Source organism: Podarcis vaucheri, assembly GCF_965113315.1.
Source record: "Podarcis vaucheri genome assembly, chromosome: 7".
Taxonomy (NCBI): Eukaryota; Metazoa; Chordata; class Lepidosauria; order Squamata; family Lacertidae; genus Podarcis; species Podarcis vaucheri.
In genome coordinates this window covers 70,888,930-70,904,970 of record NC_138765.1, presented here as the reverse complement: position 1 = coordinate 70,904,970, position 16,041 = coordinate 70,888,930, and the positions used below count along the sequence as shown (strand labels likewise).

The window sequence follows — 16,041 nt, the reverse complement described above, 5'->3', positions numbered from 1 at the left end:
ATCAGTACTGCTGAAAGAACAGCTCCATTGAGCTCCCCCTGAAATATTTCCACAGCAGCAAGTCTAATGTGCCTGGGTAGATTTTCCTGTTTCTTTCTCTATATCCGCTCTTCGTTTTCGCTGCATCTTTTAGAACATAAGCCTACAGAACAGGCTGCCTCATAGGAGCCAACTTCTAGGGGCTACGAGGGCTGAGCCTCTGCATAGTGGATGGGCATTCCCATTCAAATGGTGCATGTGCACTGCATCATGTGAGCGATTATGCAGGGCGGAGATCACCTGGCATTGGGAATCAGCTCTGTAACTGCCAGCAGTATTGGTTACCCAACTCGAAGGGAGGAATCCTAGCAATGCAGTTAGAGGTGTGGTCCCGAGGTGTATAAAAGCTTGTTGTGCATTTCTAGCTGAAGCACTGAAAGCTTGGGCGGATGACAGATAGGGACGTTGCCAGCCAAGAAGTATGGGGAAGTTTCTGAGACTGGTGAGCATTGCTTGCTTGGTAATAGGGAGTAAAACAATCCTCGATCTGGTGCTTTAACACAAAATCCATAGTCTGTACCCTTTCCAACTGGTATGGGTGGGAAGGTGTAATCAAAGACTCATTACCATTTCTGCAACAGGGTCCCTCCAAATCTCTCTCTCCAGCCACCCAATCAGCATGAAAAGGAAACTTTTTAGTCACTGAAGTCTTCTTGTAAGGTAAAGATAAAGGTAAAGGTAAAGGTAAAGGGACTCCTGACCATTAGGTCCAGTCGTGGTCGACTCTGGGGTTGTGGCACTCATCTCGCTTTATTAGCCGAGGGAGCCAGCGTACAGCTTCCGGGTCATGTGGCCAGCATGACTAAGCCGCTTCTGGCGAACCAGAGCAGCGCACGGAAACGCCGTTTACCTTCCCGCCAGAACAGTACCTATTTATCTACTTGCATTTTGACGTGCTTTCAAACTGCTAGGTTGGCAGGAGCAGGGACCGAGCAATGGGAGCTCACCCCGTCATGGGGATTCAAACCGCCAACCTTCTGATCCACAAGTCCTAGGCCCTGTGGTTTAACCCACAGCGCCACCCATGTCCCTAAGTCTTCTTGTACTTGGTGCTGATTGGAGCCAAGTATGAGTGAAAGGAGGTGAGTCAGCTGCTGAGGATTGGCTCCTCAGGTCACTCTGGAGAAGGCGCACAGGAGGAACACCAAGGAGGAATTATTTTGTATGCTCCCATATTAGGCATTTAAAAACACTGGAAACACAATTTTCACAGGAAAGGTGGGCAAGCTATGTTACATACAACAGACTTTAAGGAAAACATGATTTAAGTCTCTTTGAAAGAAGATCTCGGAGCGTCCCAAATCATGTGCCCATGTATGTGTGCAGAAGATAGTAGATCTAGCTGAAAGGCAAGACATGGAGAACTACACTGTTCTTTGTAGTGCATCTCTAATTATTATTACAGTGAGATTGTAAGGTTATTGTATAATCTTAGGAGGAGACATGGCTTTGATTATAATGAAGGGACCATGAGCTTCTGAATTTGCTGCCACCTTACTGTGTGGGTAAGGGATGTGGGTGGAGCTGTGGGTTAAACCACAGAGCCTAGGACTTGCCGATCAGAAGGTCGGCGGTTCGAATCCCCGAGACGGGGTGAGCTCCCATTGCTCGGTCCCTGCTCCTGCCAACCTAGCAGTTTGAAAGCACGTCAAAGTGCAAGTAGATAAATAGGTACTGCTCTGGCAGGAAGGTAAATGCCGTTTCCGTGCACTGCTCTGGTTCACCAGAAGTGGCTTAGTCATGCTGGCCACATGACCCGGAAGCTGTACACCAGCTCCCTCAGCCAATAAAGTGAGATGAGCGCCGCAACCCCAGAGTTGGCCACGACTGGGCCTAATGGTCAGGGGTCCCTTTACCTTTTGCTTTGTGGATATGTCAAAATGGTGGCTGGTTGATTCTACCCCTCTTCTTCATTAAATGCATCCTCTCTCTTTCATCCCCTCAGCTTCTCCTGACTGTCCTGGTTCTCCCAGCATGTGGTAAGTGAGTGAATGTTGTCTGTCTTAGAACTTCTCCTGACAACCAGCTTCTGGAACACTCATGCGGATTTTCTTCAACAAAGCTTATGATTTAGGAGAAACTGGGAGCTCTTGGAATGTTGATGCTCTGAACCCTTCCATGTAGGCTTGGGCTGCATAGGTGTGTATAAATAAGTCGTATATCATAAAGACACCATTGTCTCCACTTTGCCTCATTTCCAAAGGGAAACACAGACCATAAGTGCACCTGGAACCCCTAGAATCTCATACTGCTCTCAAGACTGGTGTCGCGTATAACAGCATTCTGGGAACAGTAGTATAGTAGCCATTGTTATAACTGCAGTAAAGTAAAATGGGTATGTTTAACTGTTACATGACACCCCAGTCTCTGAATGGTGATGTCAGGCGCCAGGGAATCAAATCCCCCCAAGGCAGGATGCCAGGAATAGATAGACCAGGAAAGTTCTTAGCAATGTCTTTTATTCACTATTCACAGAGAGAGGCTTAGAAATGCAACTTCTTGGAGTAATGGCCTTGCTCCGAGTAATCTCCACCCTTGCCTTCTCTCATCAATCATTAACAGCAGCACCCACCTTACGGTAGCTGCTTAGGGCCATTTGCCTCTAAGCTCTTTGCTCTCCTACTTTCAATGCTCTCTGGGTTTTGGGAGAAGGGGGGTCTGGAATACGTTTCTGAGCACAATTCAAAATGTTGGTGCTGGCCTTTAAAGCCCTAAATGGCCTCGGTCCGGTATACCTGCAAGAGTGTCTCCACCCCCATCGTTCTGCCCGGACATTGTGGTCCAGTGCCGAGGGCCTTCTGGTGGTTCCCCCACTGCGAGAAGCCAAGTTACAGGGAACCAGGCAGAGGGCCTTCTCGGTATTGGCACCTGCCCTGTGGAACACCCTCCCACCAGATGTCAAAGAGAAAAACAATTACCAGATTTTTAGAAGACATCTGAAGGCAGCCCTGTTCATGGAAGCTTTTAATGTTTAATAGGTTATTGTATTTTAATATTCTGTTGGAAGCCTCCCAGAGTGTCTGGGGAAACCCAGTCAGATGGGCGGGGTATAAATAATAAATTGTTGTTGTTGTTGTTGTTGTTGTTGTTGTTGTTGTTGTTGTTGTTATTTCTAGTGATAACATGTCCGGCTCTGCCTCCTGCTCCTCTTCTCCCATTATTTCCCAGCTTTGCCCCTCATCTACCTCTGAGCTGTGACCTCCCACAACCCACTGCTGTCAATCTATACTGTTTTCCTCTACTCTGAAAGGCTCAGGCTGGGGAGGCGGTCTCCACAATTCCTCCTCTGCCCAGTCCCTGACAGGTGAGAGACTCCAGGGGTTCATTCATTTACCCAGTGTTTGGTTTCCTTGGAATGAAGGTCAGCAGAGTGTGTGGTGTCTTTGCGATATATGGTTTTATTTAAACATATATAACAACCTGAGCACAGGGCGGAAGTGCTCACAGCATTAACACCCCAAGGGATCTCGTTTCTCCATTAGGTTTCCTGGGGAGCCTCAAGTCCAGCTTAGGTTCAACGCATTTCTCTGTGCCTACTGCTTCCAGCATCTCTTCTTTAGCTTTCACACACCACAGCTCACAAAACCAGCCCCTCTTAGGCATATTGTTCTTCACATGGGAAGAGGGCCACTCATTTCCCTCTATCGCAAAAGAGCAACTTGTTTAGATATGCTGAATCGCAGCACTTAACTAGCCAGACCAGAGCCATTATCTGGACAATGAAACTGGTTTGGCAGACTTCCTCTTATACATTCTTCGAGGGGACCCAAGATTCCATGACTTCTCCCCAAACTCATAGCAGTATAATATCCCGTAAACACCCAGATGTCAGGCGAAATGCTGGCAAGTGCACACCGGGGGAAAGGGGGCTGGAGTCTGACTCGGGAGAGGGGAGCAGTGATTTGTGGGGACTTGTACCAGCCAGGAGGCAGGGGGAGCTTCAGAGATGGAGGGTGAAGCACAGGATAGGTCAGGAGAGGCGGAAGAGGCAGGTCAGGCAAATGAAGGGTCGGGTGCATCCTCGCCCTCTCCTGCACCACTGTCTCCTAAAACAAAGAGCAGATTGATGAGGGAAGAGCAAAGGCAGCTTCTATGCAGGTACAGTCTCTGGCTATGTGTGTACAGCCCATCAGGGGAAGATACATAAGCTGGTGGAGGGGGCTAGCTGCAAGCACTCCATAGAGCACAGGGAATAGCTGCCTGGGTCGGCAAACTACGGTGCGCGGGACAGATCTGGCCCAATTGCCCTCAGGCTCTGGCCCACATACGTTCCATAGATTGGTGGTTCTGTTTGTTAATTTTTTCCCATAATTTTTTCCCAGCGCCACCATTTCTTTTTACCACCATTTCCCCCCTCCCTCTTGCACACTGCGGCACCTTCTCCCTCCCTCTGCCTGGCTTCTCCCTGCCCTTCTCCCTGCCTTGTGTAGTGGAGGAAGGGGGCTGGGCTGAGCTGGCTGAGTGCGATTTTGGGCAGTGCCTCTCCAGAGCCAGCCAGCCCTTTCGGGCCACTTGTTCCTCTGCCACTGCCAACAGCCTCTGCCGCTCGCAAGGGCAGGCACAGGAGCCGTGGTTGGCAGAGCACAGCGCCGACAGCAACAGCGCAGGTAGGCAGGAGAAGAGGAGGGGAGAGGGGGAGAGAGAGAGAGAGAGAGAGAGAGAGAGAAGCCCCCTCCGCCAAGTGCGTGGTCCAGCCCACCCCAAGGTCTGGGGGACAGTGAACCAGCCCCCTCCCAAAAAAGTTTGGTGACCCCTGCCTTACATTAAAAACTAAAGCTGTAGAAACTACAGAAAAGTGTGCACTTTTGCAAGAAAGAGTTAACCATTTGCTGCGTCCATTCCTTTGGCTGGGGATCATCTGTGAATAAAATCAAAAGATGCTGGGGGGTGTGTGTTGGCCATGCCAGAGCATCTCGGAGAGAAGGGGAGGGTGGTAAAATATTAACTTGCTATGCACCTACATCGGTGGTCTGTCATCCGGGAACTGAGCAGACCTCAACCTGTTTGGCTTCACCAAAGTGGTGGCTTTGTGTGCCTTCACACCATACCCTGGGACCACACTTGCATAGTCAGGCACATTTTGTGAATTCAAAGACCTCTTTATTATTGTTCCTTATTTCCACTCAAAAAACTTCCCGTTCTCCAAAAGTGTATCCAGAGTAAAGGGCAGTGAATAGTTTCTCTTCGTCTCATCTCAGCTTCAACTTGCACGACTCGTTGGTTTGACCGGGACGACCCTTCAGGAGTGGGTGACTTTGAAACTCTAGCTGACCTGAGGAGGGAATATCCCATGGATGTTTGCCCTAAACCCACTGGAATTGAAGCTCAGACTGTGGAGGGAACCCCAGCGTCCAGCACTGGGCAGATCTTTCATCCGTGAGTGATGCCAGAAATGAAGAACCATGATCATCCTTGTGAGGGGAGGGGAAGTTTAACTCTTTCTCTCATTGCCATGGACCCAAGAAAAATAGATTCTTTGAAGCTGCTCTTTGTATTTCAAAGGAAGGTTCTGATGGATCCCAGGTTCTGTTGGATCCCAGTTTAGTACAGATTATCTCTCTACAACTGCTTCTCTCTTGCTGGTCACAGTTTGGTGAGTCAGAATGCTTCTCTCATTCTCTTTCTCTCCCCCACTAGGTTTAACCCTAAAGAAGGATTTGCTTGTGTAAATAAGGAGCAGAAGTATTCCTGCTTGGATTACAAAGTCCGCTTCACCTGTCCCTCAAAATTCTGCTCAGGTGAGTCAACCAGGACATCTTATGGTGAGATGGGGGAATGATCTTCAACCACTTAAACTATGTCTGTATAACACCAAACCAATTGCTCAAAAGTGAACTGTCTTTCACTTTTATACTATATAAGAGGGGTTGCTGACATGGAACTCACAGTGTGCTCAGAAAAGGTCTTAATAAATATGCCTCCAAAAATCCACAGTGTGGAGGAGAGCTGCTTCCTCTGCCTGCTCACTTTGGCTGCATTTACACAAGAGTTTATTCCATTTCCCTGACATTTCTGCCATTATTAATTTCCGCATTGTACTTGAACTGTCACAAGGCATAAAAACCAGAAACATAGTAGAATATAGCACAAGTTTAGTGCTCATTCCCCCCCACACACAAAAAGGGCTTCTTCTGGAAGCAAATAATACAGAAATGAGCACTAAAGTGGCTTTTACATCATATGAAACCTCAAATGGAAATTAACAGTTAGGGAAACAGTCTGGAAAACAGAACATACGTCCATGTGATAGCAGCCTAAGTCCTCAAAACAGACCCCTTTGAAATGAATGGGCCTGTGTTAGTCATCATGACTATTACCTTTAGTGGGTCTACTCTGAGTAGGACTGACATTGGCTACAACGCTCAAAACAGGACACCCACCATCCCCCTTTTTCTGAGCTGAAGAGTGCTGCAAAGTGCTTCTCTTGGGGAGCAATCCATTTCACATCTGGAAGCTGACCCGGGGCTGTCAGTTGACTCTTGCTTTGACACTGGAGACAAGATAGCATCCTCCGGTTTGTGGTGAGGGAGAATGGCAGCATCCTTGATCAGCAGGTGCAAGGTAGGCAGGGCAGGACTTAACACCTCTACTCTTCAGCAGAGGGCAATGGTTGGGTTTTGCTGCTGTTGCTTCTGCCTGGAGCAAGAGTGGCCTCGCTCCACCCAAAGGCGCCCCAGTCCTCTGTGTTTGTATGTGGAGTCACATTTTCCTCCTGATAAAATATGGCAACCTGAGTGTATGGGGGCAGGGGTGGGAAATATACCAGCCCTGTAATTTTAGGGAACTATTGCCTGTGGTTGCGGAAGAACAAGCGTGCCCGTGTTGCACAACCAAACATTTGCTCCCGTAGTTCCTTTTTCCTTTTCCTCGTGCCCTTGTAATGTGGCAAGAAAGGAGCAAACGTGACAGTCTGTGTGTAACAGGCCTCACAATGCCTCTGTGGTAACAGAGGACAACCCCCTTTATTCCCCTGCTGAATCCCCCAGTCAAGGAGGACTGGAACCAATAGGGAACGTAAGCAGCTGACTGGTACTGAGTCAGACCCTTGGTCCATCTAACTCAATATTGTTTGCACTGGCTGCCAGCAGCTCTCCAGGGTTTCAGACAGGGAGCACCTCCAGTCTTACCTGGAGATGCTGAGGATCGAACCAGGGACCTTTCGCATGCACTCAGCTATGCTTGCACAGCTCCTGTAAGGCCGATATCAAAAGATGGCATTGTTGGGCACTTGCTGAAGCCCACCACACTGCAAGGGCCTCCATCTCCCTGCTGATTCCCCTCTGTGCTGCCACTGCCCATCCACCTGCCCTGCTTGAACCAGCAAGGAGTGATAAGGATGGAGCTAGCAGCACAGGGAGGGGCTTGGAAGGGCCCCTCACAGGTTCAACGGGTAAGTGAATGACCTGGGACACTGTTGAGCAAGTGGGTCCACTCAAAGAGCAGGGTGGCACTGAGAATGGTGTTTCTGCTTGCCTTTGGAAGAGCTGGGCATGGGCAAAGGGCTGCAGCATCTGCACTGCTTGCAAAAGGTCCCAGGTTCAGGCCCTCGCATTTGCAGGTATGGCTGGGAAAGACTTGGAGAGCAGCTGCCAGTCAGTGCATGCACTACTGGGCTTCATGGAGTGATGCTCTGACTCAGTATCAGGCAGCTTCCTGTATTCCCATGTTCCATCTTTCTTGTCCTCGCATACCTGCAACAAACACTCATTTAAGTTTTGCCTTGCCTTTCCCCCTTCTTTAGGATGCACAACTCGCTGGTTTGATCGGGATAATCCGTCTGGAAAGGGAGACTATGAACTCCTTTCCAATTTGCGGAGCGAATACCCTGGCAAGATTTGTGCTGAGCCCCTTGCCATCAACTGTGGGCGGGAGACCTGTATTGAAGACAGGGCAAAGATTTTCAGTGTGAGAAGACACTTTTGTTGATGGCTGTGATTTTTTTTAAAGATGCCAGATCAGACCATGCACTTGTGCTCTTGCTCAGAGATGTATTTTTCTAAAATCCTTGTGATACATAATTTCTTCTTTTTCCAAAGGTGGGCATGGATTCCAGAGCTGAGAAGGGATCCTATAGCCCCCGGAGCCTTGATTAAATTCTAACACTTACTGGTTCCAGGACTTGAGAAATGTCTAGCACCCGCAAGCTCATAACAATACTCAACTAAGATGGGCACAATTATATCTGTAACTGTCATTCCATACAGCACAACTTTTTATCCCTCTCTTATGCAGGTATGACACTACTAGAGGCTTTGCCTGTGTCAACATTGAGCAAGTACCTGGTCAGTCCTGCCTAGATTATGTGGTCCAATTCACTTGCCCAGAATCCTTCTGTTCTGGTGAGTGCTGCTATCATAGCTGTCAACTTTTCCCTTTTCTTGCGAGGAATCCTATGCAGAATAAGGGAATTTCCCTTAACAAAAGGAAAACGTTGACAGCTATGGCTGCTATGTATTGATGAGATGTTCTCAGTTGGGATGGGGGTTCTTACCTAAAGGTGGAGGAGCTATTTTGTGGTTCGCCTCAGGCGCCAATCTATCATAAAGCTCAACAACTTTGGGGTAAAACCGTAAAAAAGCTCAACAACTTCAATCCAAAAAAAAGCTTAACAATTTTGGTCGGCCCTCACAGCCCTTCACTTTATCAAATCTGGCCCCCTTTGAAAAAAGTTTGGACCCCACTGGCTTTGTGATAAGTCACTTGATTGACTTTGTCATCAAGGTGCCAAAGGACACCTTACTGTAGAAGTTTAACAGAGCTACCCTGCAGAAATTCATTAACTTTGAAAACAAGCAAGTAAAGAAAGCAACCGATTTGTAAATATTTGTTGATGGCTAAGTATACATACATTTTCACATCAGCAGACTACAAAAAAGAAAGCACTTTATCAAAGGAAAGCAAGTGCAGTGGAATGGAAAACACCAGGGGAATGTATGACTGAATATCAGAATGGATTAAGACACCCAGCAGATCCCTAGCCGTTATTCATACAGATATCGATGACTCCTACCCAAATTAGCATGTGCAATATTCCATTGCATGTGTGATTCAGTGAAAGTGTTGCTGCAAAACGTAGTTGTGAAGCAATAACAACGGGTGTGATTTCAAATTGCTCTGATTGTTTTACATGAAAGAATACATACATGTGGCAATCAGTTCTCTTGTTGCATCTCTTCTTCCCTAGTAACACAGGGAGAGACTGAATGAAAGAACTCCTGGCTTGATGCTGTCAAGGCCAAAGAAGACATGAATGTTATTAGTGTGCTTGTTAACATTACATAGATTGTTATGTGAATGGGGAGGCATGATCAGCCTTGGGAGGGGAAGTTTTTCTCTCCTTGCCATGGACCCAAGAAAAATCGATTCTTCAAAGCTGCTCTTTGTATTTCAAAGGAAGGTTCTGTTGAATCCCAGGTTCTGTTGGATCCCAGTTTAGTGCAGATAATCTCTCTACCACTTCTTCTCTCTTTCCTGGTCACGGTTTGGTGAGTCAGATTGCTTCTTTCGTTCTCTTTCTCACCCCACTAGGTTTAATACTAAAGAAGGATTTGCTTGTGTAAATAAGGAGCAGAAGTATTCCTGCTTGGATTACAAAGTCCGCTTCACCTGTCCCTCAAACTTCTGCTCAGGTGAGTCAACCAGGACATCTTGTGGTGAGATGGGAGAATGATCTCCAACCACACCATAATAAGCCATGCCTGTATAACACCAAAACAATTGCTCATAAATTAAAAGCAGGAGTCTTTAGTTTATATATGAGGTGTTGCTGACATGGAACCCACTCCTTTGTTAAACATACCCCCTTAAACATGCCCACATCTCATTGGATGGCAGTGGTTGTATTAAAAAAAGAAGGTGGCTGCATTCACACAATAATTTATTCCATTTTCCATAATTGTTTATTTGCATGTCATATCGGAGCATTCACATGACATAATTTAGTGCCCAAATGTCTTGGGCAATCCATCTGCTCCACATTTTACTAAGGGCAAAATAGCAGGAGTTCCTCTTTCCTGCAACCCACTTCTGCACTAGTGACAAGATAGTATCCTGCACTGCATGGAGGGTAGTGGTAGCAGCAGGCTCGATTAGGGGATGGAGGATAGGCACTGTGGGTGCTATATTTATCCTTCAACAGTTAACAATGCCTGGGGGGTTCACTATTGGGCTTCACGGAGTGATGGTCTGACTCAGTATCAGGCAGCTTCCTGTGTTCCTCTGTTCCAACTTCCTTGTCCTCCCATACCTGCAACCAACACTCATTTGAGTCTTGCCTTGCCTTTTCACACTTTAGGATGCATGACCCAGTGGTTTGATCGGGACAATCCATCAGGAAGGGGAGACTATGAACTCCTTTCCAATTTGTGGAGCGAATACCCTGGCAAGATTTGTGCTGAGCCCCTTGCCATCAATGTACAGACTCTGGATGGGATTCCTGCCCTGAAGACAGGGCAAAAGTTCTCAGTGTGAGAAGACACTTTTGTGATGGTTGTGAACTTTTTTTACAGGTGTCAGATAGGGTTTCATGTATTGCACTTTAGCTTAGAAATAGGGAACCTTTTTCTATTCCCAAACTCGGCCCTCCAGATGTTTTGGGACTACAACTCCCATCATCCCTAGCTAACAGGACCAGTGGTCAGGGATGATGGGAGTTGTAGTCCCGAAACATCTGGAGGGCTGAGTTTGGGGGTGTCTGATCTAGACTGTCAAATGTGACCCTCCAGGCCCCTCAATCTGGCCCTTGGAACTCTCTCAAGCCATATCCTCCACCATCCCTGCTTCACACCCTCTTTGGTTGTTTTTTTCCAGTTTCCCTGGCTCCTTGAGCTGCAATGATGCCTCTTATTTAACTGGGTGGAAAGAGGTGTCCCTTGCAACAAGTGTCCATTCGGCATTGCATTTACACTCACCTTCTCCTTTTTCTTTTGATGCTTTGTAACTGTTTCCTACCACTTTTTACATTGTGTTTTGCATATCATGTTGGGGCATACGTGGAAGGTGATTAGTGAACGGCAACAATTAAAGAAATGTGTTTGTGCAGAGGAGACTCTGGCTTCTGCACGGTTGGCAAGAGTCTTGTCTATTGTGCTACTCATTTCACCTCTCGCTCCGCCAGCCAGTGGCTTGTGGCTCACACCCTCCTTGCATATTTCTGCTGGCTGGGATGTATCCTTGCACTCTAATAATGCCTCTTGCTAGTCTGGGTGGAGATGCAGCGGGTAAAAAAACAAAGGGAAAATTGACTTCAGTTGCTCTGTTCAGTTCTTCTGGCCCCCACCTGCCAATAGCAAATGACTCCTGGAATTTTGTTCATAAGGGAATGTATTTGTTTTTATTTACTTTACTAATTAAATAGTGTGTGTGTGTGTGTGCATTTTAAATGTTGCGATGTATGGTTTCTTTGTTTTCCAAAGTGCAGAGATGAGTGTGGCTCCTATTACATAGCCAAAATGTAACTAAATTAAACATAGATGGCTCAGTTGGCTAGACTGTGATGTTGATAATGCCAAGGTTGCAGGTTTGACCCCCGTATGGGACAGCTGCATATTCCTGCCTTGCAGAGGGTTGGACTAGATGATCCTTGGGGTCCCTTCTGGCTCTACAGTTCTATGATTACTAAATTAAACTAGGGCCAGGGCTTTTTCAGTACTGGCCCCGACTTGGTGGAACACTCTGTCACAAGAGACTAGGGCCCTGCGGGATTTAACATCTTTCCACAGGGCCTTCAAGACGGAGCTGTTCCACCTGGCCTTTGGTTTGGACTCAGTCTGACCCTTATGTTTCCCTCCCCTTATGGTTTTGATTTATGGGCTACTATTAAAATGAGGCTGCATTTTAAATTCTATTTTAACCCATATTTTAACCCGTATTTTAATTAACTGCCCCCCTTCCAATTACATTTTATTGTAATTTTATCAGTGTTAGCCACCCTGAGCCCAGTTCTGGCTGGGAAGGGCAGGGTATAAATAAATTTTATTATTATTATTATTATTATTATTATTATTATTATTATTATTATTAAATTAAGATGTGGAAAATAACACCTGTAACATGCAATTTCATACAGAGTGCTTCCCCCCCCCAACCTGCTGTTATTCAGGTATGACCCTACTCAAGGCTTTGCCTGCGTCAATGATGAGCAAGAACCTGGTCGGTCCTGCCATGATTACAGGGTCCAGTTCACATGCCCAGGATCCTTCTGTTCTGGTGAGTGCCACTATGAGTTGATAGGATATTCTCTACTGGGAGGGAGAGGGCAGTGGGGATGGCAAACCTCCTTAATTATTGTTTTGCCAAATAATAGTAAGAATTTATTATTTATATCCCGCCCACCTGACTGGGTTTCCCCAGCCACTCCAGGCGGCTTCCAACAAAGTTTTAAAATACAGTGGTCTGTTAAACATTTAAATATTCCCTAAACAGGGCTGCCTTCAGATGTCTTCTAAAATTCTGCTAGTTGTTCTTCTCTTTGACATCTGGTGGGAGGGCGTTCCACAGGGCAGGTGCCACTAACAAGAAGGCCCTGTGCCTGGTTCCCTGTAACTTGGCTTCTTGCAATGAAGGAACCACCAGCAGACCCTCGGTGCTGGACCTCAGTGTCCGGGCAGAACGATGGGGGTGGAAACTCTCCTTCAGGTATACTGGACTGAGGCCGTTTAGGGCTTTATTTTTTTATGTTTATTTTTTTTTAATAAATATTTATTGGGGTTTAAAATACAAATAGATATAATAAACAATATAACATATGTCCTAACATAATTCCACATCCTCTTTGGACTCCCTCACATCTCCCGCTCCCACTTTCATCGTTATAAATTTTTACCAGCAATTTATCATCTTGTTTGCATTCTTATGTCCCATCTATTTATTTATAATCTAGTAAATCTCCAAAAAAATTATGTTTTCTCAATCTCACTTATCATCCTGAATCATCTAATTTAGTGGTGCCCAGTTATTTATGATCTAGCATCCTACTTAACATTCAATCAAATTACAGTATTTTTGTAAATAAATCTTAAATTTCTTCCAATCCTCTTCCGTCCTCTCCTCTCCCAGGTCACGGATTCTGCCAGTCATCTCAGCCAGTTCCATATAGTCTATCAGTTGCATCTGCCATTCTTCCAGTGTGGGTAGATCTTGGGTTTTCCAATGCTTCGCAAGAAGTATCCTTGCTGCTGTTGTTGCGTACATAAAAAGTGTCCGGTCCTTCTTTGCCACCCCTTGGCCGACAATACCCAAAAGAAAGGCCTCTGGTTTCTTTGTGAAGGTGTACTTAAATACCTTTTTCAGTTCATTATAGATCATTTCCCAGAACGCCTTCACTTTAGGGCAGGTCCACCAGAGGTGAAAGAATGTTCCTTCACTCTCTTTACATTTCCAGCACTTATTATCAGACAGGTGGTATATTTTTGCAAGTTTGACTGGGGTCATATACCATCTATATATCATTTTCATTACATTTTCTTTCAGAACATTGCATGCAGTAAAGTTCAACCCGGTACTCCACAACCTCTCCCAGTCCTCAAACATGATATTGTACCCAATGTCCTGCGCCCACCTTATCATAGCCGATTTAACCATTTCATCTTGTGTATTCCATTTTAACAGCAAGTTATACATTCTTGAAAGTACCTTACTCTTTGGTTCTAACAATTCTGTTTCTAGTTTCGATTTCTCCACCTGGAACCCTAGTTTCTTGTCATTTTTAAAAACTTCTTTAATCTGAGCGTAGTGTAACCAGTCTCGCACTTTATCCTTCATTTTCTCCAAACTCTGCAATTTCCAATTGTCTCCATCTTTTTCTAGTATTTCCCAGTATTTTGGCCATTTGGCCTCCATATTGGGTCTTTTTCGGGCCTTAGCTTCCAAAGGTGAAAGCCACCTTGGAGTTTTATTTTCCAGCAAGTCTTTATATTTTGTCCAGACGTTAAACACTGATTTTCTGACAATATGATTCTTAAAGGCCTTATTGATTTTAACCTTGTCATACCATAAGTATGCATGCCATCCAAAAGTATTGTTAAACCCTTCCAAATCCAACACGTCAGTGTCTTCGAGAAGTAGCCAGTCTTTTAGCCAGCAGAAAGCTGCGGCCTCATAGTACAACTTTAAGTCTGGCAGGGCAAAGCCCCCTCTTTCTTTCGCATCGGTTAATATCTTAAACTTAATTCTGGGCTTTTTGCCCTGCCAGACAAACTTAGAGATATCTCTCTGCCACTTCCGAAAACACTCCGTGTTATCCGTTTAGGGCTTTAAAGGTCAGCACCAGCACGTTGAATTGTTCTTGGAAATGTACTGGGAGCCAATATAGATCTTTCAAGACCAGTGTTATGTGGTCTCGACAGCCACTCCCAATCACCAGTAGGAGATGGTTCTTTTAAAATTAGAATCAGAAGCAATATAGACACAAGTGGGTGAGAAGGTTACAGATTTTATTGCAAACAGCAAGCAAAATGTACATTACCAGGCAGCACTTCGATCTGCTGAGAAGCCCCGAAGAAGTGGCAAAGTGACCTCCAGGTAGCTTTTGATGCACAGCACTGTGGCCAACAGCCTGTGGTGAACTTCTGACTGGCATGCCCCAAAACTAGGTATTTTATAGATACTGTGTCCTGTTAGGGCCAATACAGGCTCAACTACAAGCTCAAAGACAAAAAGCCAGGCTATACATCAAAGGCTTTTACTGACCAGTGCCAACAGTCCACACATCAAAGACCTTTTTACAAAGGATAGAGAAAAACATAAATTATGTTTTATAAACATAAATTATGTGTTATAAACATAAAACATAAGCAGAGACAGGAAGAGATAACCAGAGACAGGAAGAGTTGACCATGCCAGATCACTTATCTCCTCGAAATTACAATAAACTTCTGCATTATTCACACAATGATATATCTATAAGTAAGTGATTGGTTTCAGCTTCCTGACCGGGTGGGCTTTTTTTGTGGTAAATATTTGATTTTTCTGAACATACAAATAACAAACATCAACATAAAACTGAACCACATCTGCTGTAGCAGTGTTCATTGTGAACATCTTGGAATGGTTTATACATTATAGTGGGGGGGTTAATCTTGCTATTTTACCATTGTGAATAAATAAATAAATAAATAAATAAAAGTCTGCCAATTTTTGAGCGTTTTAGTTGCCATAGGAATAGGCGACAGACGGAAAAGGTGAGTTAAAATGTGGTACGCTATTCATTTCCATGGAAGTGGGTTTTTCCCCCCAAGCCAGGATGGATTTATTTCGCTCCGTATTTGCAAAGCTTTTAGATTATTATTTTTCATAAATGGTCTGTAATTGTGTTTTTCTACCACACCCAAATATTTCATGGCTTGGCCATGACTTGGTATACCTGCGTTGTCTATTTTGTTTATTTTTGTGATCTGAATTAAAGCACAGCATTTCTGATTTCTTTAGGCTAATCTGAAGGCCAGACCTTCTGCATCATTCTTGCCATGAGAGACATTGCCTTCTTTTCTTAATTGTTAATTCAATAAAATCAGTGTGTCGCCAGCAAACATTCCTATGCAGCATTGTGGGTGATTAATTTGGACTCCTGTTGTTTTAGGGTCATTTCTAATTACTTCAGACAGTGGTTGCAAATGAATAGCACCTTTGCGCCCCCCCCCCCCGGACATGAAAAAAAAAATATGTGATCCTCAGGCTAGAAAAATTTCCCTCCTCTAGTCTGGGCTACTCCACCCTCAATTCTCTCTGCTCTACAACATTTTACAGCCTCTTTAACTTCAGTGCTTCTTGTTCCTTTCCTCAACTCTCCCTCACAATATGTTATAAACAGGCCATTCAGCAATGCCAGCAAGTTCCACCTGAATCTCCTTCTCCTTCTTCTTTTTTAAAAGATCTCCAAAAGGTGTGTTATAGGCATTGTAATTCATGGTTGCACAAGGTTGCATTTAACTTTCCAAAATGCAGAACTGGGGGGGTTTTAATAACTCTTTAGGATGACATGCATATTTGTGGTACGACAAGGTA

The 16,041-nt window shown here is 45.2% G+C and overlaps 1 protein-coding gene across 1 annotated transcript; it reads left to right on the top strand.

Annotated features, from left to right (window-relative positions):
• Positions 1–319: 319 nt before the first annotated feature.
• On the top strand, positions 320–15,566 carry LOC309536413 (uncharacterized protein). The gene is made up of 7 exons (XM_082230645.1): positions 320–481; positions 1,985–2,018; positions 5,238–5,415; positions 5,677–5,777; positions 10,334–10,505; positions 12,140–12,246; positions 15,466–15,566. Exons 1-7 carry the CDS (start codon positions 461–463, stop codon positions 15,468–15,470), a joined length of 618 nt encoding a protein of 205 aa, XP_082086771.1. The 5' UTR covers positions 320–460; the 3' UTR covers positions 15,471–15,566.
• The last annotated feature ends 475 nt before the right edge of the window (positions 15,567–16,041 follow it).

Excerpts from the sequence above, each read along its gene's own strand:
- LOC309536413 (XM_082230645.1), top strand. The coding sequence starts at position 461 with ATGGGGAAGTTTCTGAGACTG. Across the intron at positions 5,778-10,333 it reads TCCCTCAAAATTCTGCTCAG|GATGCATGACCCAGTGGTTT; the intron begins GTGAGTCAACCA and ends TTCACACTTTAG. Across the intron at positions 10,506-12,139 it reads ACAGGGCAAAAGTTCTCAGT|GTATGACCCTACTCAAGGCT; the intron begins GTGAGAAGACAC and ends GCTGTTATTCAG.